Below are 22,987 nucleotides of genomic sequence, written 5' to 3' on the forward strand. Positions count from 1 at the left end.
TTTCATCCCTCAAACCCTTCAATCTTCAATTTGGAATTTATCCTTCAGCAATTTGGATTTAGCTCGTGTGATCGAGTCAAGTGGGAAAAAAATCATCTGCCTTTAATGTGGCACATATGATGCATGTATCACCGCAAAATCTAATTATAAAAACTTGGATGACTGACTATAATTTAAAATGAGTACAAACTTTAAAAAATTATTATAATTAATTACATTACATTTTTAATTACGACATTGAACAACTACAATAGTTATTAAAACATATAACGTTTGTGCAACTATAAAGAATTATGTTGAAATTTAGGGATATTAATCGATTTAAACCTGGATAGATTGAAGGGTGCGGGTAAAAGTAGTCATCCCCTAAAAATTTAAAATTATCATATAATTTAAATTTTTTAATGTATTTTCTATTGAAAATCTATTATTCCCTGAAATTTTATAAGTTCGTCATCTCTTAAAATTTTAAAAGTTCGTATCTTAACCTAAAATTCTGGATTTATCCATTATATAAATAAAATTTATGAATATTTACTATACATATATATATATATATATATTGCGTGTGTGAATTTAGTTATGTATTACGAAATAAAAAAAGAATATTTGGGTGTTCAAATTTTAGTGAATTTAGAGTCAGATTTTAGCGATTGAGATATTAACAGTAGACTATAATTTTTAAATTCATTTTTTATAATTTTGGATTTAAAAATAAATAATAATTTAATAGTTTACAAATAGAAAAATAAAATCAATTTTTAAATAAATTAAAAAAATTCAATTTTAAATAATTCAAAAACTATAAATATTAACCAATTTAATTCCGAGTCAAATTTAGTTATATGGACAGTTTCCAATTTTAATTTGTTTTCATGTACCATGGCGGATTCTGTTTTACAAGAGTCTACTGGAACCATTTTTAAAAAAATATTTAAACTCGATATAATTCGATTTGATTGTATGTTCACTGAAGACCATTTTCTTTCACAACATCATTAATCCTAGCTCTAATTGATATAATTAGGACCGTAAATGAGACGAGATAAATTATTAGCTATTCGAGGTCGATAAGGTCAAAATTTGGTCAACTCTTGCATCAAATTCTTAATGAGTCTTTACGATCTACTTAATATTCGATTTGAAAAACTTGCAAGCAACTCGAAAAACTATAATACATTAATTTTTTAAGTTTTTTTTTAAAGTAAATTATTAATTATATTAACATTACATTGATTTTTTAAAAATATAATATGAAACTTTGATACATCTAGGTTTAGGTTCAAGTTCGAGTTTGAATTTTAATAGAGTTAAGTCTGAGAATATTTCGAGTTTAAGTTTTTTTGGGCTTGAGTGTAGGTTCAGTTTTTTATTTCAAGTTCGATTCGAACTTAACAATTTTAAACTCATGAATTTTCGAGTTGAATCGAACTCAATTATATATTTTTCGAGTAGTATTAAATTCAACAATACTCAAATTTAACTCTGTTTGTTTAACGCACAGGCTCGGTCCAATTAGTATTAGGCCCATAACATTCAGTTCCCATAAGGAAAGGGAAAGCAGAAAAAAAAAAAGGCTCTCCAGCAGAAAGAAAGAAAGAAAAGCGCACACTCAACGGAACCCACTCCCCTTATCTCTCTGTAGCTGACAATTGCCGCAGTCGTAGCGCGTGCAAGTATTAGGGAACTGTAAGCAACTAAACTATGGTCCCTGTCTCTGAGATATCTGTGCGTGACTGTGAGTTTTATCTAATCTTGTAGTTTAAAATTTCTTTATCTTGAACTTGAAAATGGAAATTTCAGGCTTCTATTGCTTGTTACACGGCCCTTGTAACTTTGGGGTTTGTTGAGATTGGCTTCTCCTGTGGTAGTGGGGAATGAGAGGTGCCTTTAGTCTACTTGAGTCATGCCAGATACCTTGTACCAGATTTCTTTCAACAACTTTCCGGTTCTCAAGAGGTTAATAAGCTTCCTTTTTGTTTTTATCTGTTTAATGATTAATTACTTTCTTATGTTCCCATCTTTGCTCTTCAAATTTAGGCTGCTACCCGATGCAGAGACCAATAAAGCACAACACCTTGTGCTTCTGTAGAAACGTTCAGACTTTCACCCGTGAGGTCGTCAAAGCAAGCTATTTATCAACTCCCCAAACTAAACCATCTAAACACACGGTAGTTTTTGTCCCCTTAAGCTACTAAATTCCTGTGCTGTATTGTTGGAAAGTTTTTAGGCAAGATACTGTGTTGAATGTTCATATATTGTTGAACCTTTGACTGATTTATTAATAATAGGGTCTTCTAGTTTAAAACCAACTATGTATATTCATGGATGTTATTGGAATTTCTTTAAGACTAGGCATTATTTTGTCATGTGACCATCGGATATGACACTAAGGTTGTTTGGTTCACGGAATTTAAGATTACCAGTGGGAATAAAAGATTACCAAGAAATAGGATTACTGGGAATGTTGTATTTTGTGTTTGGTTGGTTTAGCAGGAATGTAAGATTACAATGTTTGGTTAAAGGAATAAAATATTATTAGAATGTATATTTTACCAAATTGTCCTTATTATATATTTGTTTTTTTAACAAGTTGAATTCTACTATAATATTACTATAATAAATTTATATAATTTTTTTTTACAAAATTGAAAAGATAAATAGGTTTAATGAAAGGGTAAAATTTTATTTTAACCTCTGAATTTCATATAAAATTTTAATTATAGATTTTTTTGTAAATCTAAAATAGTTTAAGGAGAAATTTGTAATTTAATTTTCGTAAAATTTTTATTATTCAACGACAGAAGAAAAATATTTTTGAAAAAAAAATTTAAAGGCATTTTAGTCCAAAATGCCGGTAATCCAACAATACCTATGGGAAGGGGGTAATCACATTCCCGGTAATATACCCAAAAAAATCTACTGTTGGGAATAAAAGATTACCGGGAATAGGATTACTGGCCAATCAAATGGGGGAATGAAGATTCCATTCCCCCGGTAATCCCACAAACCTTGAACCAAACACGCCCTAAACACCAAGTTTCATAGTCTAAGTGACCGAATGTTCAATGATTTTTTCATCTATATGACCAATACGCATCCTGTACATAGACTTCTGTTTGAAATGACATAGTCCATGTTTTTACTCTGAGATGATGCAGTGGGTCTTGTCTTAATGATATATGTTTGTTCTCATGAGTCATGACTATGAATCAAATACATTAACAATATGATTATTCATCCTGGTGAAAAAATGGATTTTTTATGGCTTTATATTTGATTCTTAGGATCAACCATCAGAAAAAGTGGAAAGCATTGGTGCATTTCAGAAGCTGCCAATGGTGATGCCATCAGTTGATATTTTGCAATCTGCATTGAGGAAGGCAAAGAGGGTCTTGCCCACGAAAGGTGATTGAATACTATGTTACTCGGACTTAGGTGTGAGTCCCTGAATCGAGCATGTGTCTGACATTGGCATGGCCAGATTTTTTATATGTTTTCCATGTATTTGGAGGAGTCTTGGAGGTTATATCCCCATATCCATGTGTTTTTCATGAGTACTTCAAGACAAATGAAGAACCAGAGAAATATATATTTGAATGAATTCACTCGCTCATGTTATATTTAGTTGCAACTTGTCAAACTATTGGTCTAGCATGACATTTGGTTTCCTACTTAGGCATTGCCAATATAGCAAAGAGAGAGAGAAATAGAGGTGCAAAGCAACTTGATGCACTGATGAAAGTATGATCTTATTCCAGTGAGCTATTTTTATAATAAAGGAAAGCTTGTACCTCGTACTAATGAATATACTGCTTGAATTTTAACAGTTCCTTATTTACTTTATCTTCAGGAATTGGCAATTCCATTGAGAGGGTACTTAGAAAATTTCCCCAAAAGAATCTATTTGCATCCTTATGAACGATCTCTTATTGAGTTGACATTTGGAGCTGGACATTATGAAGAGGTACTCAATTGCCCGTGATTCTTTTTATACGTTCATCTATAAGAAAAATAAGTGGCTTTCAGAAATAAAAACTTTAACTTTAGTGCTGTCACGGTGGAATACCTAAAACTAAGCAAAATGACATCCCTGTGAGTTTTATTACAGTATGTGGAAGGTTTATTTACCTGGCTCTATTTCTTTCATTGCCATATTTAAACATAATTATTGTGTTACCATTGGATGTTTTATGCTATTATTATATATATAAGGTTCATTCACCCTTCCATTCTTTCAATGTCTTACTAAAACATAATTATTGTCTCACAGGTTTTGAAAAAGGTTGATGCTCTTAGGAAGAAGGTGGTATCTGTTGGAAAGGAACATGCTTCTCTCTGTGCCCAGGTTGTCTTCCCTTGAAACTATTTTAAAGACCAATTAAGCATATATGGCAGGGTTTTTTTTAAAAGATCCCCTGTATTTGATGTTCAGTTTCATTGAACTACAAATTTAAACTATTTTTGCTTAATAATGAATAGTCTATGATATACGGTACCGCAAAAAAAAGTATTGAAAATTAGACCTTGGTTGGAGGCTTGTGTTTGTTGAGGTTTTCAATTTTTATCGAATGTCTTTGGAAATTACGTGTGATTTTTTTCTTTTCTGTCTCACGTTGCTTTGACTTGGTTAGTGGTGGGGCATGGATGTGTTACATTTTCATTATGCTTTTCCATATATTTTCTGTGTCTTACTCGAACCCTTAATCCCCTGTTCTGTATGATGTGTTCAGTATGCCTGTTAAAAAAATGAAGAGGCAAAGGAACAATGTTTCTTTCAAATCTAATTGAAGGACCATGTAATTTATATATGGATTATAGATCTATACCTTACAACTGAATTAAAATACTCTTCAACTGAGTTTAATACTTTCCATGAGTCATTTTAACTCTAAGGAAGGAAGTCAATGCTCAATACTCTATTAAGAACATACTGTTAATTGAAAATGTGGCAAGCATATATGCCTCATGTGCGGAGCTTTTGACCCCTGGTATTTGTATATTGGATTATATCTCCCCCTCGCCACACACACACATATATTTATATGGTTTATGGTACAAATTGTAAGTCTGTTTGAAAATGTAAATTATCTATACAAATCTCCTTGCAGTCTTTATCAAAGCGCGAAGCAGAGGAACGATTGAATGAGGTAAGTAATTAGCTTTTTGCATATGGATCTTTTTATCAATGTTCAGGAGTGCTATTACTTTTGTGTATTTTCTGTTACTGTAGGGTTTGGAGAAACTTCAAGAAATCTTCAAACGTGAAGGACAGGCTGTTGATAACTTATTGTATATTGCAAAGGTATGTAACTGTAAATCTTTTAAATTATGTAGTTTAACACAAGTAAGAATTAACTAAAGTATAGAACTAAAAATATTTGAAGAATGTCCATTTTAGTGTGAAGTATGAACTAAAAATGTCACTTAGCATAAGCAAGAAATAAAAATTAAACATGTCACTTAGCATAAGCAAGAATTAAAAATTAAACAATCTATGTTGCTGAGGCTCTTCATTGTTGTCAAGAACTCATAATACACATCTAATAACCAATTTGTAGGTGGATATGAGGTGTTCACCACACCAAATATGATGACATTTATGGAAAGTAAGTGTATGGATGAATCCGCATTATGAGACATTTATACCGAGTGTGAGTAAGAGATCTTAATCTCACTCGGACATCTAATAACAGTATAATTTGAAGTTTGTTGATATTTAACCTTGAACTTTTTGACGTGTTTTTCACAATATTGAATTTTTCTTGGAATGTAGATTTGGCATGTTATATCACGTGTTTCTGAGTTGCTTGCTTGTATACTCGTATTGTTTTGTAGCTGTAAAACCATCTGAGGTGTAAACGACAGATGCATCCTTCTAGAAAATTAATTTCTTTACTGGCATTCGGCAGTTTACTTCAGAGATCATGCAAACGTTAACTTTAGGGTTGTTTTCTGGGGTGTTTTTTGTTTTAATTTTAATTTTTCTTTTTAAGAACATACCATCTTATTTTTTCACTAAGGTAATTAGGGAAGAACTTCAAACAAGAATGACAGAGAATTGAATTTGTCTGTATTATGTGGATCAAATCTTTAAACACCTAGAATCTTGATTTTTGCTTAGTTTAATTGACTATTCATGGAATTCATTGCTGCCAACTGACATTCTTTTTGGCGTTTTTGGAGTAATAATATTTATGTTTGTAGTTTGGTTTGCTTTTTGTCTAAGGTCATGTCCTCTCAGTGTTTTGTTCTAGTTGTCAAAGAAATGCCTCACATTTTTTTATTCCATTTGATTAACGGGAATTGTTGTATTGAAGTAGAAGCATTTTATGAGTCTGAGGATATCCAAAGGAGGAATGCCAAGAAAAATATTATGGAGATGCATATTCCATCAGAAAGTGCCAATTGGGTGAAGAGGTCGTTAACAGGGATTATCAAATACTTTTTTCAAGTTGAGTTCATTCGGAATGCCTTATTTAAGGAAGGCTATGATGTTCAAATTGCTAGATGGGGTTATGTTTGGAACTCCTGCGTTTTAGTTCTTAATTCCCATGAGGAGATGCTGGATTTATGGAGCAAAAAGGAAGAGGTTTTAAAATAGTGGTTTGAACAAGTAGAACCTTTACTGAATGAGGCTGGAGTTCCCACAGCCTTCTGCATGGCAGAATTAATAGGGGTTCCTTTGTTATGCTGGAATGAATCTTTCTTCGAGAAGCTGGCTGGTAGATGGGGCAAAGTGGTAGGTATTCATGAGAGTACAAGGAAAAGAGAAGACCCTACAATGGCAAGAATTTTATTGAGGGTGGAAAGCCCCTTTGATGTTCCAGAGGTGATCACTCTTGGATCTTATGGAAGATCATTCAAAGTAAGTATCAAGATTGAATCAGCAAGTGAGTATTCAAGTTTGTTTTTCAGTAATTTTCCGGTGGAGGTTTCCGGTGAGGCCTTTTCTGAAGAAATTATGTCTGAGGAGGATGTAGACAGGTTGTTGTCAGATCATGGGGAAGGTGAGGCATGTGCAGCAAGGAAAAATTGTCTGTCAGTGGACAATTGGATTGATCAGGGTGTGTTCAGTGGTTCTGGAGGAGTTAGTGAGAACAGACAGCTAGCAAGGCTTTCCTTAGATAGGAAAGGTATTAATTGTAGTCTGCCAGAAAGTCAAAATGTTGGGAGCTTAAAAGTTGGTGAGTTTGCAGGTTTGGGGATTAGAAGTCAACATTATTCGACTGATGGATCTCAGGCCCATTCTAAAGACTCTGGCAGTCTGGGTCAAAAGATTTTTCGGGTTTCGTTTCTGGGCCAACATTTACAATTAATAAGTTTGGGGAATTGGTGGAGAACCTTAATTTAGTAGGAAAAAACAGGAAAACGTTTAGAGTATTGGAGACGAGCCCAATTACAGAGAAGTTGGTTAATGCAGAAATAGAGGCTGAAGAAGAAAGCTTAAGGTTGGTTGAACCGGTTACAACTAATTTAGGAAACACCTCAAGGGGGAGACAATTACACCGTTCTAGAAGAAAGGTCTCAACTGAGAGTGTGCTGGAAACTAGAAGTTTGAGTAGTTGCAAAAGGGTCTATAGCAGGTCGAGGGAAAGAAGATATTGGTTTGGAGATTTGTTGAACTTCACGAATGAAATAGATGGCACCAAGGTTGGGCAAAGGAAGTTGGATGTGGATTCCAGTAATGCAAAATAGCTTTGTTTATCAGCAGAGCTCATTGCTGATGGGAGTCTTCTTCCTAGCATTGATAATGGTCTTGGGGATGGGACCGTAGAGAGGGAGATTGAAGGTTACTTTTCTGAAGGTAAATGCTTAAGATCCAAATCTGGTTTGTTAATTAGAAGGAAGAGGAGAGCTAGAAGGATCCTGTTTCGAGAAGCCCTTGACCAGGTGAGCATTGATACAACATCCTCCTCGGCTTTCTCGAGTTTATTGAAAAAAGCTGTAGAAATTTGGGAGGTTAGTAAGCTTTTGGGAGTATCTTTTAAGGAAGGGAAAGAAGCATTTTTGGAAAAAATCATAGCTCTAGAGAAAGGCTTGATTGGGATTAATCAAGGTTTGGTTGATTGAGGGTTTTGTTTGTACCTTTTTCCCTTTATGAAGATGACAAAGTTAGTAATATGTTCATGGAATGATAGGGGTTTGGGGAAAAATGAAAAAAAAGAGGGTTGTTCAGAATTTAGTCATAGCGTAAATCCTACTTTCCTTTGGTTGCAAGAAACCAAGACTGAAAAATTTAAGAGGTCTTTTTTTAGGAGAAGTGGGATTAATAAGCTTAAAGGACTTTTGGAATCTCCTTCAATTGGATTAGCGGGGGGCCTGCTGTGTTGTTGGGATGACAATATCTTTGAGTTGGAGAGTCAGTTTATTAGTAGGAGATTTATAGCTACTTTTGGTAAATTTCGGAATAAAAACTTCAGTTGTGGTTTCATCAATGTATACGGTCCAGCAGTGGAGGAAGAGAAAGCTGGTTTTTTTGAAGAATTAAGCAGTTTTCTTAGTGGACAAAATTTTCCCATTTGTGTGGGAGGGGACTTCAATGTCTATTTACAAGAAGATGAGAAGATGGGCAGAGGTCAAAGTAGGAGCTCAATGGAGATCTTTAATGAGTTCATTCTTCATATGAGCTTAATTGATCTTCCTATGAATGGGGAAAGGTTCACTTGGTGTAATAACCAAGAGAATCCCACTTTTGTAAGATTGGATCGTTTTTTGGTTGACAGTCAATTTCTAGCGTTATTTTCGGACATTTTGCAGTCTCTTCTACCAAGAGCATTGTCAGATCACAATGCCATAATTCTTGTGAATAAAGGAGTGGATTGGGGTCAAAAACCGTTTAGAATGTTCAACTATTTGATGGATGAGGAGGGTTTTGAGGATATGGTTATTTCTTCTATTCAAGTTATAAGAAAAGTCAGAAGAAGGTAGGTGCTTTTAGTCTTTTAAGGAATGCCAAACATGCCATAAAGAAGTGGTCTGGAAACAGAGATAAGTATCCAGGAGACTTGATTTCTGAGTTAGAGAAGAAAATTTCGAAGATAAAGGTTGATATTCAACAAAAGCAGGGTGCTGTCGACAGTGAGGTATTAACTGAGTTGAATAATTTTAGAGCAGAATTGTGGAAGCTGCACAAGGTCCAGGAGCAGATTTGGTTTCAGTATTCGAGATCTAAATGGATTGAAGACGGGGATCGCAACACTAAATACTTCCATACCTGTGCTACGGTTAGGAAGAAGAGGAATGCTCTGGTGGCACTTTAATTTTAGAGGAGAAACAGTTGAAGACCCAATTGCAATTAAGGCCATTGTTAAGGATTATTTATTTAAGATCTACAATGATCGATCTACTTTAGAAATTGATGAATTAAATCTGGATTTTTCCAGAATTTCTTTGGAGCAGATTCAGTTCTTAGAGCAGGAATTTTCAGAGGAGGAAGTTTGGGATGTTGTGAAGTCTTGTGGAAGTAGCAAAGCTCCGGGTCCTGATGGCTTTAATCTGGGTTTTTTCAAGAGGTTTTGGCAGGTCCTTAAGGAAGATATTATGATCTTCTTTAAGAATTTTTATTTGGGGAAGGAATGGGAACATGGAATAAATCACACTTTCATCACTCTTATTCCAAAGATTTCAAACATTGGTGGTTTGGACGATTTTAGACCTATTAGCTTAGTTGGTGGTTTGTATAAGATCCTCTCTAAATGTCTGTCAAGGAGACTTAGGAGCTGCATTTCAGATTTGATCAGTCCATGTCAATTCGCTTTTATTCCCGGTCGACAAATCTTGAATTGTTCCCTTATAACCAATGAAGGGATTGACTTTTGGAAGAAGAATGGTTTAAAAGGATGTGTTTTTAAAGCTGATTTCAAGAAGGCATATGATACTCTTGATTGGCCTATTTTGTTCAGAATTATGAAGGAAATGGGCTTTGGTTCTAGATGGGTAGGGTGGATTTCGAAGTGCATCACTTCAGCAACTGTTTCAGTCTTGGTGAATGGGGTTCTAACCGAGGAAATTCCAATGGCTGAGAGTCTTCGTCAAGGCTGTTCCTTGTCTCCGTTGTTGTTTAATATAGTTGGGGAACTCTTGAATTTATTGATACTTAAGGCTGTTTCAGGGGGGCTCTTCTCGGGTTTGATGATTAGAAATGAGGAGAGGAATTTTAATTTAACTCATTTACAATTTGCCGACGACCTTATAATTTTCTGTGGTGCGTCGAAAAAATAGATCTTGAATGTGAAGAGGGTGCTTCGAGTGTTTGAGATTATTTCTGGACTTCAGTTGAACTTGAAGAAGTGCAAATTGTTTGGGGTGAACTTAAAGGAAGAGGAAATTAAGGATTGGGCTGCTACGATTGGATGTTCAGTGGGTTCTTTTCCCTCAGAATATTTGGGACTCCCACTTGGTCCACACAGGAACTCTAACATTCTGTGGGATCCAGTGGTTCAAAGCTTCAATAAGAGGTTAGCAGGCTGGAAAGGCTCTTCTTTGTCACTGGCGGGCAGGATGGTTCTGATTAAATCAGTCCTATGTTCACTTCCTATATACTATTTGTCATTGTTTAAGGTTCCAGCTTCAGTATACAAGACCCTAAACTCTATTATGTCAAATTTTTTATGGGGTGGAGGAGATGGGAGGAAAAAGATCCATTGGGTAAGCTGGACCGACGTTTGTAAACCAAAAATTGAAGGAGGCTTGGGAGTTCCTAATATAAATATGATGAATAGGGCTCTATTGGAAAAGTGGGCTTGGAGGTTTGCTATTGAGAGGAAGGCGATTTGTAGGGAAATGCTTTGCATTAAATATAAAATGGATTCTTCATTGATGTAGTTTGACAGTAAGGTTTCTCCTAAATTTTCTTGGATATAGAGATCTTTGGTGAATAATCATTTTAAAGCTGATTCGATGGGCTGTAGTATCAGAAGCAATTATAGCTATAAAATTGGCAATGGGAGGAATATTCGGTTTTGGCAAGACAATTGGGCATTGGATCATCATTTGATGGTCATGTTCCCTAGACTATTCTCTATTGCAGTGAACAAAACTGGAAGATTATTTCAGTTTGGGGATTACAGCTCTGGGGGCTGGTTTTGGAACGTCCAGTTGAGAAGGGAGTTGAATGACTGGGAATTTGAACAATGGTCAAACTTGATGGCTGTTATTTCAGATTTTTCTATTTCTGCTGATGCTTTTGATGGACTATTTTGGAAGGAGACTGGAGAAGGGGTTTTCACTGTTAAATCATGTGCCAATCTATATTATTCGGGTATTTCCGATTCGGAGGAAGCTAATTTTTGGAAGTCTATTGTTTGGAGGGGCCTGCTGCCTCCAAGAGTGGAGACTTTTCTTTGGCAAGTTATCTTAAAGAAGCTGGCAGTGAAGACAACTCTGGTTAAGAGAGGTGTTCAGGGCATAAATGATTCTGTGTCCTTTTTGTAATCTAGAAGAAGAGTCTTCATCTCATCTATTTTTTTTATGTTCGGTTGTTTGGCCAATATGGACTAAATTCATGGGCTATTGGAATTTTCAGTATGTTTTTCATAAAGATGCTAAAAAATTCCTAGTAGCATGGCCTAACTTGAAGACCAACTCTCTTATGTGGTCATTTATCCCTGGAGTGGTTTTATGGACAATATGGAAAACTAGGAATTATATAGTGTTTGAAGGAGGGAAGCTTGATCGAGCAGAAATATTCTTTCTAGCAAGGTGTAAGCTTGCTTCATGGTTTCTAGCTAGGGAAACTCAGATCTATTTCAAGGATGCTCTTATTGCCGACCCGTCCTTAGTGGATTCTTGCTCGTCTCATACTAATCGGATTTCAACTAAGTTTCCTTGGTCCCCTCCTCCAAAGGGTTTTATTAAACTTAATGTGGATGCGGCTACTTCTAGTGATTGGAAGAGGAGTGATTTAGGTGGTGTTCTGAAAGACATTTATGGTTCGATTCTTGGCTCCTTCAAAGAGCCTGCTGGTTCCGGGACCTCCTACTTTGATGGAATTGAAAGCTATCCTAAATGGGTTAGATTATTATGAATCCATTCGCCACAGATTTAAAGAGAGATTGATTATCGAGAGTGATAGTAAGGTGGCAATTGGTTGGGTCAAGGATGTTGTTTCTTGTCCTGTCGTTTATGTTCAAGTTGTTAAGGACATTATTCAAAAGCTTAGTGTTTATGAAGGTCTTATTAGATGGGTTAGTAGGACAACCAATATAGAGGCGGATATTCTAGCTAAGGCTGGTATTGGTTGAGAATTATGTTCTGTTAAGGGCTGTTTCTTTTTGGCTTTTTATCTCTGGAGGGAGATTAGACTTTGTATTACTTTGTAATTTTTTGAGGTTAATGAATTCCTAAGGCACTCTTTTCCTCCATCCGCTGATTAAGGAACTATTTTCAAGTTCCGTTAATCATGAAGGGGATTTTTAATGAGGCCTACTATTCCTATAAAAAAAAGTATATTCTTGTTGACTTTTGAGCTTGAATATTAATTGTAGCCTTGAAATCTCATTTTATTGCAAGTGGAATATGTAAAATGGTTTATCTTCAAATTATTTGGTTTCCAGATTTTGCGGGCCATGCCAGTTGTGGATCTAGAAATGCCAACTTTGTGTCTTGTTGGGGCACCAAATGTGGGGAAGTCATCATTGGTCCGTCTCCTCTCAACAGGAAAGCCTGAGGTTTGCTCCACTACTTGCAATTTTTGGTTCGAAAGATATTTACTTAGCTGAGTATCTTATTGTGTTCACTGTGTTCATTGGATTGGTAATGGTAATCTGAGTGCCTTTGATGTTGTGGTCTCCTAAAAGTTAAAATTATTTGTCTGTCCAAATAAATTAATATACGTGATTTATATATAAAAAAAGGCTAAAGTCCTAACTGGAGGAAAAAGAAAACAGAGCCTAGAGGGAATAATGCTAATAAATGGGTTTGATAATTTATGATATCTATCTACATGTTCTCTTCAATACTTTAAGAGCTAGACTGACAAGTAAGTCACTGAGTCTGATTAAATGGTTTCACTCAATGGTTGACATGCCATGCCAAATACCATACTAGTGACTAAAATTTTCTATATGGATTCTAAGAGAGGGTAGTCTTCTGATTAACATGTTTCCAAATACCATGCCGGAGGACCTCCCTTCTTTGTCTAGTTCTCACAGAGCCATGCTAATGTTTTGCTTTTTTCCTTTCCTTTTCTTTGCCTGGTATTTCTTGCGATCTATCCTCAAGTATGTATGGTCTTTATTTTCTCTCATGTTTTGTACTATTATTGCTTAGTTTTGTATATTTTCGGGCATAAATCTATAAATTTGCTATTTTTTTATGAAATTTAAGTTGGATGTGTGACTGGTTGTGAATTTTCTGAACTTGTTTTGGGGATTTCAGAAAGCTGTGAGATGTAAGTTAGAAAAGAAGTTTTGTACAGGTTTAAACGGTAGCCTTTGGTCTCTTTACATTTGAAATAGGTGATATACCAAGCATAGTCTGGTTTTGCCTGGTGGAAACTGGAAAGAATTAAACAAACCAAGGAGGATAACTGTCTGGGGTTTATATAAAATCAATATACAATCAAGTACCATTGGTACTGAAACACTATTATTATATACGATTTTCCGTTTATTTTTTGTGACCTTTTTCATCCATCTTAGGTGTGCAACTATCCTTTTACTACAAGAGGAATTCTGATGGGTCATATTGCTATAGACTACCAGCATTTTCAGGTGAGTTCTTTTATAAGATTTTGTGTGCTATGAGCTTGTACCTTTCATAATTCCCTTAAAATCCCATTCCAGGTGACTGACACCCCAGGCTTGTTGAAGAGATGTGATGGTAATGAATCTTGAAACTCATTAGGTTCTTTTTTCTCATTTATTGATTTCATACATTCTGAAGAATTATCTTGGCCAGCATTTCTCCATCTCTGTTAATTCTTGCTATCACTGTGCACACGCGAACTAGGCAGGCAGTTACCAGTGTGCATGCAAGTGGTTTTGAAGGGGCTTCTTTGATTGTTAAAATTTGACCACATTTTTCAAGGCTTCAAAATGCCTTTGTGACTTTGATTGTTAAGTTCAGATTGAGTTGATGAGATTATATATAAAATCCTGAGTTGATTGGGTAAAGAATTCAGAAACATGTACCAAACCTAGTGTCCAAAAGGTTGAGACAAGAAAGGTTTTATTATAACTATTTTTTGGTAGTGACTGCATCGTTCTTTAAAATTCTTGTTTTTGTTGCAAAGCAATTAATGCTATTTGTTTATAGAATCCGAAGTCATGTACCAAACCTAATGTCCAAAAGTGTTTTCAAGACACCCAACACTTTTGTTAGATGCTAGTTGACTGGTAAACAGGCTGACTCCTGTCTTTTAAGCCCAACACTAAATATTCTCATCAACATGATATCTGCAGTTCTTTTATGTCGGAGGTGATCTTTTAACTGTCCTCTTCCCTACCCCATTGCAGAAGACAGGAACAATTTGGAAATGTTAACACTTGCTGTGCTCTCACATTTGCCAACAGCAATTCTTTATGTTCATGATTTATCAGGAGAGTGTGGTATGTCGCCGTCTGATCAGGTATGAGAAAAGAAGTTATGCCAATGTAAAATCTGAGATTTAAAATGTTTACACTGAATTGTGTAGATATCAAAATTTATGTTTGCTCGAGGGACAATGAAGTCCTCCTAAGTTTGTATTTCAGACCTTTCAACATTATGGTTATATTTTTACACTACCGTATGCAGTTCATGGTATACAAAGAGATCAGTAAAAGGTTCGGCGATCATCTATGGCTTGATGTTATCTCAAAATGTGATCTGTTGAAAGAATCTCCTGTAGTCTTCATCACAGAAGATGGGGAAGCTGATCATCTTGAATTGGCCAAGTATCGTAAAATAGGCCCTGAAGGTGCAATCCGTGTATCGGTAAAAAATGAAGAGGGAGTCAATGAGGTTACTTCCTTGAATCTTCCTTACTAGTCATGTTTGCATAAAATGGAGAAAAAGCAAAATACTCGATCAATCAGTGCTTTAGGAAATGGAGATAAATTACTGAAACAATCACAGGGAGATGTATCATGCATGCAATAACAATACAACAAATACTAAGGTTGTTAAAATATAATTAGGCAGTACCTTTGTTTGATCTTGCTAAATTTGACATTATTGATCTCTAACAATATCAAGAAGTAAAAAATGAGTGAGAAAGGCAGAGAGAGAAATAGAGAGTTTGTGACAGGTCGTTCATCTTCCGATAAGGAATGGACTGTTTTCGTAGACAATCTTAGTAAGAGAGTTACTAGAAGAGAGTTAAGAGAGAGCTTCAATATTTATGCTCGTGTGTTAAGGGTTTTTATTCCAAGTTTTATAGTGAAACCAAATTATAAGTCATCAACGTTCGCCTTTGTGCAATATGCGATGGAGGAAGGTTGTAGAAGAGCGATTCAGAATGTCAATGGAATGCTGATAGATGGGAAGAGAGTCTCAGTTGGGGTTGCAAAGTATAAGAAGGAAAGGAGAAGAGCAACTGATGACAAAAAGTTCCAGGTGGAAGGTAATAAGCAAGTGAGAGGGGAGGAAGGTAGGCAGCAGGAGGTTATGGAAAAGCCGAGTAGCCTGAGGGATGGTAGAACGTATAAGGAGGTGGTGAATGTGGAGGAAAGAGCGGAGCATGACAGGGCGGGAATTAAAGGAGGACAAAATTTGAAAGCAAATGGGTTAAGGAACGTATGGGAAATGCACATTCCTTCTGAAGATTCAAGCTGGGTGAAGAATTCTTTAACAGGGGTTTTAAAATATCCTCTTCAGTCTGATATGGTGAAAAAGGCTCTGGCGAAGGAGGGTTATGAGGTCAAAATAGTAAGATGGGGATACGTTAGGAATGCTTATATCGTTATATTCAGTTCTAATGAAGATTTCTTAAAGGTTTGGTCGAACATTAGAGAGAAGTTGTTCCTCTGGTTTAAGTGGTTTAAGTGGTTATCTCCATTGTTGAACGAAGCAATTCCATTGGCGTACTGCTTGGTAGAGTTGATGGGGCTACCATTTCTTAGCTGGTCTGTACCTTTTCTGGAGAAACTTGCAAGAAGGTGGGGAGAGCTCGTGAGTATCATGGAGGAGACAAAGAATAGAGATGATCTTTCATCAGCGAGATTACTGTTAAGGGTAGCAAGTCCTTTTGATATACCCGAATATACTTATGTAGGGTCATATGGAAGATCTTTTAAAGTCAAAATCAATATGGGACCGAAGTGTAACAAATTCCAAGCTGGAACCGGAGATGAGTTGTAGAAGTATTCTGTTGATGGGAACAGTGATGATTTTTCGAAGGAGGATGAAGGAGCTAGCTCAGAGAAGGAAGAAGACAAGTGGGAGAAGTCAGCAGAGGAAGTATGGTCAAAGGTGGACATGTGGCTATAGCAGGGACAAGAAAGTGGGAGGTTAGAAGGTGGCGGGGAACAATCTCTGAAACATAAGTCCCACACGAAACCTATAATTAATGGGTTGTCAGACCTTTTTGAATTTGAATTTGAGTCTAATTCCTATAGAGATTATGCGGGGCTTGGGTTGCGAAAGGAAGTGGATCAATTACATTCAGCCCAATCTGATTCTAATGGGGAATCATCTTCACCAGTCTCTAAAGTAATTCCAGCTGGGCCTGCTGTTAAAATTAAGTGGGATGGGCTAGATAAGCAAAACAAGTTCCAGTCTCTTTATGAATTAATGGAGGATGATAGTTGCAATATTATAGAAGAGGATAATGAGGAAGGCTAGGGTGGTGAATTTACTAATCGTGGTAAGATAGCATAAGAAAGTTTCAGGCAGGAGGAAATTAATGAAGGATCTATGAAGAGCTCTAAAAGTTGGAAAATGGGACATTCAGTTTATGCATGTCTGTCAATTAGAAGTGCACCTGGTGGTAGGAGAGAAAGAGGTCGATATGCTAGGGTCTATAGAAGGTCAAGAATAGACGAATTTGGTTAGGTGCAAATAACGAAACAAAATTATTTTGTTCAGAGGTTAATCCGAAACAAGGACAGAAGGTAAACGAAAGCAGATATTTTCAGCAGAGTTCTTCAGAATATAGGGGAGTTGGACAGGAAAAGGATATCAATTGTTCAATAGATGTTCAGAAGACACCTAATGTCCCATTAATTTGTAGCAATCATTCAGAGAGTCTGGCAGCAGCTTCTTATACTGCTTCAGGGACACGATTTAATAAAAGAAGGAAGAGAAGAGCTCTAATCAGTGAAGCTTTGGAAATGGTTAATATTTCTACTGCTTCATCTCATTTCTCGAAGTTGTTTGAGGAAGCAATAGCCACATGGGAAGTGTGTCAGATGTTAGGTATTTCTTTCAAGGAAGGGAAGAAGGCTTTTATTGATAAAATTGTGAGTCTTGAAAATGGTTTGGAGGTAGGAAGGGAAGGGTGATATGCTGGTTTGCAGGGTATATTTTTGGTGGTTGGGTTTGAAGTCAGTATATGCAGAAGTTTAGTATCCTTACTTGGAACATTAGAGGTTTAGGAAGGAGGGAAAAATCTGTAGCAGTTGCAAGGCAAGTTAAGAAGTTCAAACCTGTTTTGATTTTTATTCAAGAATCTAAACTTGATCACTGTCATGCGTCGATTATAAGGAGGATTGGAGGAAATTTGCTGAAGGGTGATGGTTTCTCCTGCACAAGGGTCTAAGGGTGGATTGATTAGTATGTTGAATGAAAACATTTTCAATGTTACTAACCAGCATGTTCATAGTAGGTTTATCGCATTAGTGGGGAATTTTTTGAATGGCCAAAAGGAGTTTGTCTTCATTAATATCTATGGACCTGTTATTGAAGCTGAAAAGGAGGAATTCTTTGAGGAGTTGCTGAGTTTTGTTAATTTGTTGAATTTGCCAGTTTGTATTGTGGGTGATTTTAATGTGTATCTTGACTAGATCGATTTCTAATTTGTGGCAGATTTTTGAACATCTTTCCTAGGATTTCACAATGCCTTTTACCAAAATCAATTTCAGATAATAATTTGTTCTTGCTGGAGGATGTTAGTCACAATTGGGGCCCCAAACCCTTTAGGTTCTTTAATTTTCTGTTAGAGGAGAAAGGGTTTGATGATTTGGTTGAAGGTTGTATGGTTGATGAGAAGAAGAAGAGGAATGGAGGGGGGATTTTCAGGCTGTTACAAAAATGCGAAGAAGATGATCAGAAATTGGCATGGCAGCAGTCATTTAGGGCTGGCAGCAGTCATTTTGCTGCTTGAAGTGAAAATAAACGACTTGGATTTAAAGTCACAAGGTGGAATGTTGTCTACGGGGGAATGGGATCAGTTGATTGAATTCAAAAATGAGCTGTGGAGATTGTTAAGGATCGAGGAAAGCATTTGGTGGCAGAATTCAAGAAATAGATGGATCATAAACGGAGACAAAAAATACAAGGGTTTTTCACCTTAGTGCTATGAAAAGAAATAGTGTCAATTCTATTCATTCTCTGAAAATTGAAGGGGTGGTAATTTCGGATCCAGTTAAGATAAAAAACAGTGTTTATGAGTTTTTCAAGACTGCCTACAACACAAAAGCAGCTTTAGAGGTTGAGGGCCTAGAGTTTGATTTTATGAAAATATCAGCAGCTCAAAGGCCTTATATGGAGGAGGAATTTACAGAGCAAGAAGTGTGGAATGCAATTTCTTCTTCTGATAGAGCTCTCGGTCCGGATGGTTTTACCATGGGTTTTTATAAGAAATACTGGAAACATTTGAAGGAGCAGATTATGGAGTTTTTTTTCAGATTTCTTTGAAGGAAAGGAGTGGGTACACGGGGTTAATCACGCTTTTATTACCTTGATCCCAAAGAAAGGTAATCCGGAGAGTATAGAAGACTATAGACCCATTAGTCTTGTGGGCAGCCTATATAAAATTCTATCAAAAGTGCTTTCAAAGAGACTTATTTCTTGTGTCAAAGATATTATTAGTCCTAATCAGTTTGCATTTATTCCGGGGAGACAATTGTTGGAATGTGCTTGTGTGGCCAATGAAGGATTTGATAGTTGGAGGAAACAAGGGCTTAAAGGGGTTGTCTTTAAAGTAGACTTCAGCAGAGCGTATGACACAGTGGAATGGAAGATTGGTTATAAGGTTAATGAAAGAGATGGGTTTTGGTGATAGGTGGTGTTCTTGGATCACACAGTGTATTTCCACAACTTCTATATCGGTCCTACTCAATAGGTCCCCTACAAAAAAATTTCTTATTGTTAAAGTATTAAGGCAAGGATGTAGCCTCTCTCCTATTCTGTTCAATGATGTTGGGGAATTACTTCACAAGATGTTGACAAAAGCAGTGGATTTGGGACTGTTTCAAGGGTTTTCGTTCGGCAATGATCAAAATTCCTTTAATTTATCACACCTTCAGTTTGCGAACGATCTAATTATATTCTGTCGAGCCTCTATTACTCAGATCAAGAATGTTAGAAGAGTTTTGAGGATTTTTTAGCCTAATGACGGGACTCCATCTCAATTTAGCCAAAAGTAAACTTTATGGTATTAATATGGAGAATGACTTACTTGAAGAATGGGCGAGGGATATTGGTTGTTCAATTGGCTCTTTCCCGACAGTTTATTTAGGCCTTCCATTGGGGGCAAAAAAGAATTCAAAGAAGTTGTGGGAGCCGGTCATAGAGAATTTTAGTAGAAAATTGGCGAGGTAGAAAGCTTTATCTTTATCCATGGCTGGTAGATTGGTGCTTATTAAGTCGGTACTTTCATCTTTACCCATTTTTTACCTATCTATTTTCAAGATGCCATCTACTATTTCTCAATAGTTAAATTCTTTGATGTCGAATTTTCTATGGGGTGGAAGGGGCGAGAAGAAGAGAATGCATTGGGTTAGTTGGAAAAAGATTTGTAAGCCGTTGAGTGGTGGAGGCTTAGGAGTTGTTGATTTGAATCTTACCGATCGAGCGTTGTTGGAGAAGTGGGTATGGAAGTTTGCAAATGAGAAAGATTCGATATGAAAGAAATTCTTTTGTAGTAAACATAATGTGAGTTGTCATTCCTTGAATATCACTAAGGCCCTCTCTCAAAAAGACTCGTGGATTTGGAGGGGAATTGTCAATAACTTCTCAAAGAATGACTTCATTGGAGGTTGCCTTAGATCTCATGCAAAAATACAAATAGCGAATGGAAAATCTCTCTTTTTGGAAAGATACTTGGCTTGGGGATTGTCCATTAAAAATACTTTTTCCTAGGATTTTTGCACTTTCTACTAACAAAGGTGGCAATGTGGCTGATTTTGGAAGTTTTGACTTGAATGGATGGGAGTGGAATATTAAAACGAGGAGGAATCTATGTGATTGGGAAGTGTTGCAGTTGGTTGAGTTATTGAATAGCCTTAAAGACATTAAATTGATTGAGTCTTTAGAGGATTGTTTGCTGTGGGATGGCTTGGGGGAGGGGTTGTTTTCTGTCAAAGAGTGCAGGAAATCTCTAGAGTCTGTTTATGAGGATACATATCAGTGGAGAAACTATGTTTGGTTGGGGTTAGTCCCTCCTAGAGTGGAGACTTTCCTTTGGCAGTTATCTCATCAAAAAGTTGTTGTTAGAATGGAATTGATGAAAAGGGGGGTTCCTATAGGGGAGAATACTCTCTGCCCTTTATGCAACCTTTGCGATGAATCAGTCCAGCATCTTTTTTTGTTCTGTCAAGTTTCGTGGGAGCTGTGGAATAAACTAATTTGTTATTGGGGTATTAGTCTAGCTTTTCCACTTGACCCTCCATCCTTACTTAGTTCTTGGTCTGATTTGAGGCCTACTTCGGTTATCTGGAAGTTTATTCCGGGTGTAGTGTTATGGTCAATTTGGAGAATTAGAAATGAAATTACCTTTGATAATGGCAATTTAGACAGACTTTCATTGCTTTTCATTGTTCGGTTAAGGCTAGCAAGATGGTTTCTAGCAAAATATCCTCTTTCCTCTATTAAGGTGGATTCTCTAATTGGTGATCCTTCCTTGGCAGATAGTATCTCTGCTTCTAATGAACTACTCAGACCTGTGTGCTGGTGGATTCCTCCTCCAGTAGATGAATGTGGATGGGGTTTTTAGTAGAGTTGGGAGAGTTGCTGGAATAGGGGGTCTTCTCAGGGATTGGAATCGGGTTACACTTATATCTTTTTCAGAAAATGTTGGTCCTTCTCATCCCTATTTAGCATAGCTGAAAGCTATTAAAAGAGGCATTGGTATCTTTGTTTCTTCAGAATGGTTGTTGAAGGGCAGACTCATTATTGAAAGTGATTGCAAGCTTGTAGTGGATTGGATCAAAGACCAAGCTTTGGTTCTTGTTTTCCTTTCAAACTTTGTTAAAGAAATTGTATCTATTGTTTCTTTTAGAAATTTTATTGTTAGGTGGATTCCAAGGTCTTGTAATTGTGAGGCTGACAAGCTAGCAAAAGAGGGGATTGGGTGACGATTTTGTCTGTTTCAGTTGGTGTTTGTTTCTGAGCTAAGAAGCTAGAGGAGTGTGTGAGGTCTTATATTGTATGTAAAAGTGTTTTTAAGTCTTATGTAACTTGGCTATCATTAATAAATGGAGGTACTCTTTTCCTCCTTCCGCTAGTTGGGTCTTACCTTAGGGGTAAGGTTGACTAAGAGGGAGTTTTTTAATGAGACCTCCTATTCCTATAAAAAAATGTTTGCATAAAATGGAGCATTGCTTTTTATATCCTACAATTTCATTTTGCCATTACAAATCAGGAAGCGAATGTTTCGAGCTAAGTTTACAAAAAAAGAAAAGAAAAAGGTGATGAGATTCTGTTAGAGTCCTAGGAAGTAGTTTACAGACACTAGAGAATATGAAACCCAATTCATCAGCTCTAACGGTCTTCAATGTTCTTGCATAGTATTCTAAGCCAAGTTGTTAGATTTGAACATCAAGTGTCTGTAAATATTTGTGCTGCTTATCAAAGTTGTCACTGATTTACAGTCAGTTTTGTTTGCGATGATTCTCCGATGCAGCTGACAAAGAAGGTGCACGAGCTGTTGATGGCTCAGATGGGGAGGATCAGTAGTAAAAGTGTCCAAGATAGCGTACAAGTTACTTAGGTAAAAGAGTTATGGCGTCTCCACTACACCAGTGTGTTGATGTTTTGTAATCAATTTTGATTGCTAATAATAGTTGGTTATATTCTTATTTGTTTGTGAAGAGAGCAAATGCACTAGTTCTGTAATCCGATTCTGATGACAAATGGTTATTACGTGATCGTGCTTGCTGTTGCAACTCATTTGGTTCAGTGGAATATTCATCTCTCAATCTTGTTAGTTCTCCAATTATACAAAAGTTGTGGTATTAGTTCATATTTGATATTCTTAATTCTTGTCTTTTCAGATTCTAAAACTTCGATCTTGGTTCAAATTAGTTGTAAAGTTCTGATATTAGTCCTTGCATTATATGAAAGTTGTTGCTTTTCCAGTTTCAATGTTTTAAGTTTATTTTTTTGGGACAAATATTGAAATTTCAAAATTTTTTGAACTAAAGTTTATTAAATTAGAAACTTGAAATTAAATCAACAACTTGTGTATTATATCAGCGGTTTGACGTTAAATCTTAGTTTTCTCTATGATGGCCTTCAATTCTAACTCAAGAGCTTTTAGTGCCTTCTCTTTATATTCGGATAACCCTATGGGCTTTACATGGAATCAAAGCTTCGACCTCTTTTTCTTTCGAACTTGATCCTACATGCAAAGAATAGAAGATCAGACTGCACAAAAGATAGACGTCCCATCCAAATTGTGAAGCAATAATTCAAAAGATAGACCCTGCACCTGTCGTTGTCTCCATGGTTGTCACGTGGAACAACTTGCTCGCACTCTTCGTAATACAAAAAAAATCACATTGGGTAGGAATCTCTTAGCGTGGTCTCGTATCGTGTGTGCTTTTTTTTTATAGACAATATCCTCATAATAAAATATTATTGATCAAGATTTACATTTTACGATTCTAGCTGTTACAAAATA

The 22,987-nt window shown here is 36.2% G+C and overlaps 1 protein-coding gene across 1 annotated transcript; it reads left to right on the forward strand.

Annotated features, from left to right (window-relative positions):
• The first annotated feature begins 1,624 nt into the window (after positions 1-1,624).
• LOC120192046 (nucleolar GTP-binding protein 1) lies at positions 1,625-22,201 on the forward strand. Its single transcript, XM_039194897.1, has 15 exons — positions 1,625-1,689; positions 1,804-1,959; positions 2,041-2,171; positions 3,288-3,408; positions 3,680-3,744; positions 3,854-3,967; positions 4,274-4,348; positions 5,112-5,150; positions 5,234-5,305; positions 12,558-12,671; positions 13,644-13,715; positions 13,788-13,824; positions 14,460-14,572; positions 14,740-14,946; positions 21,989-22,201. The coding sequence occupies exons 2-15, from the start codon at positions 1,878-1,880 to the stop codon at positions 22,073-22,075; spliced, it is 1,329 nt and encodes a 442-aa protein (XP_039050828.1). The 5' UTR covers positions 1,625-1,689; positions 1,804-1,877; the 3' UTR covers positions 22,076-22,201.
• Positions 22,202-22,987: the final 786 nt, after the last annotated feature.

This window comes from Hibiscus syriacus, unplaced genomic scaffold, assembly GCF_006381635.1.
Source record: "Hibiscus syriacus cultivar Baekdansim isolate YM2019G1 unplaced genomic scaffold, ASM638163v2 tig00116971_pilon, whole genome shotgun sequence".
NCBI classification, from domain to species: Eukaryota; Viridiplantae; Streptophyta; class Magnoliopsida; order Malvales; family Malvaceae; genus Hibiscus; species Hibiscus syriacus.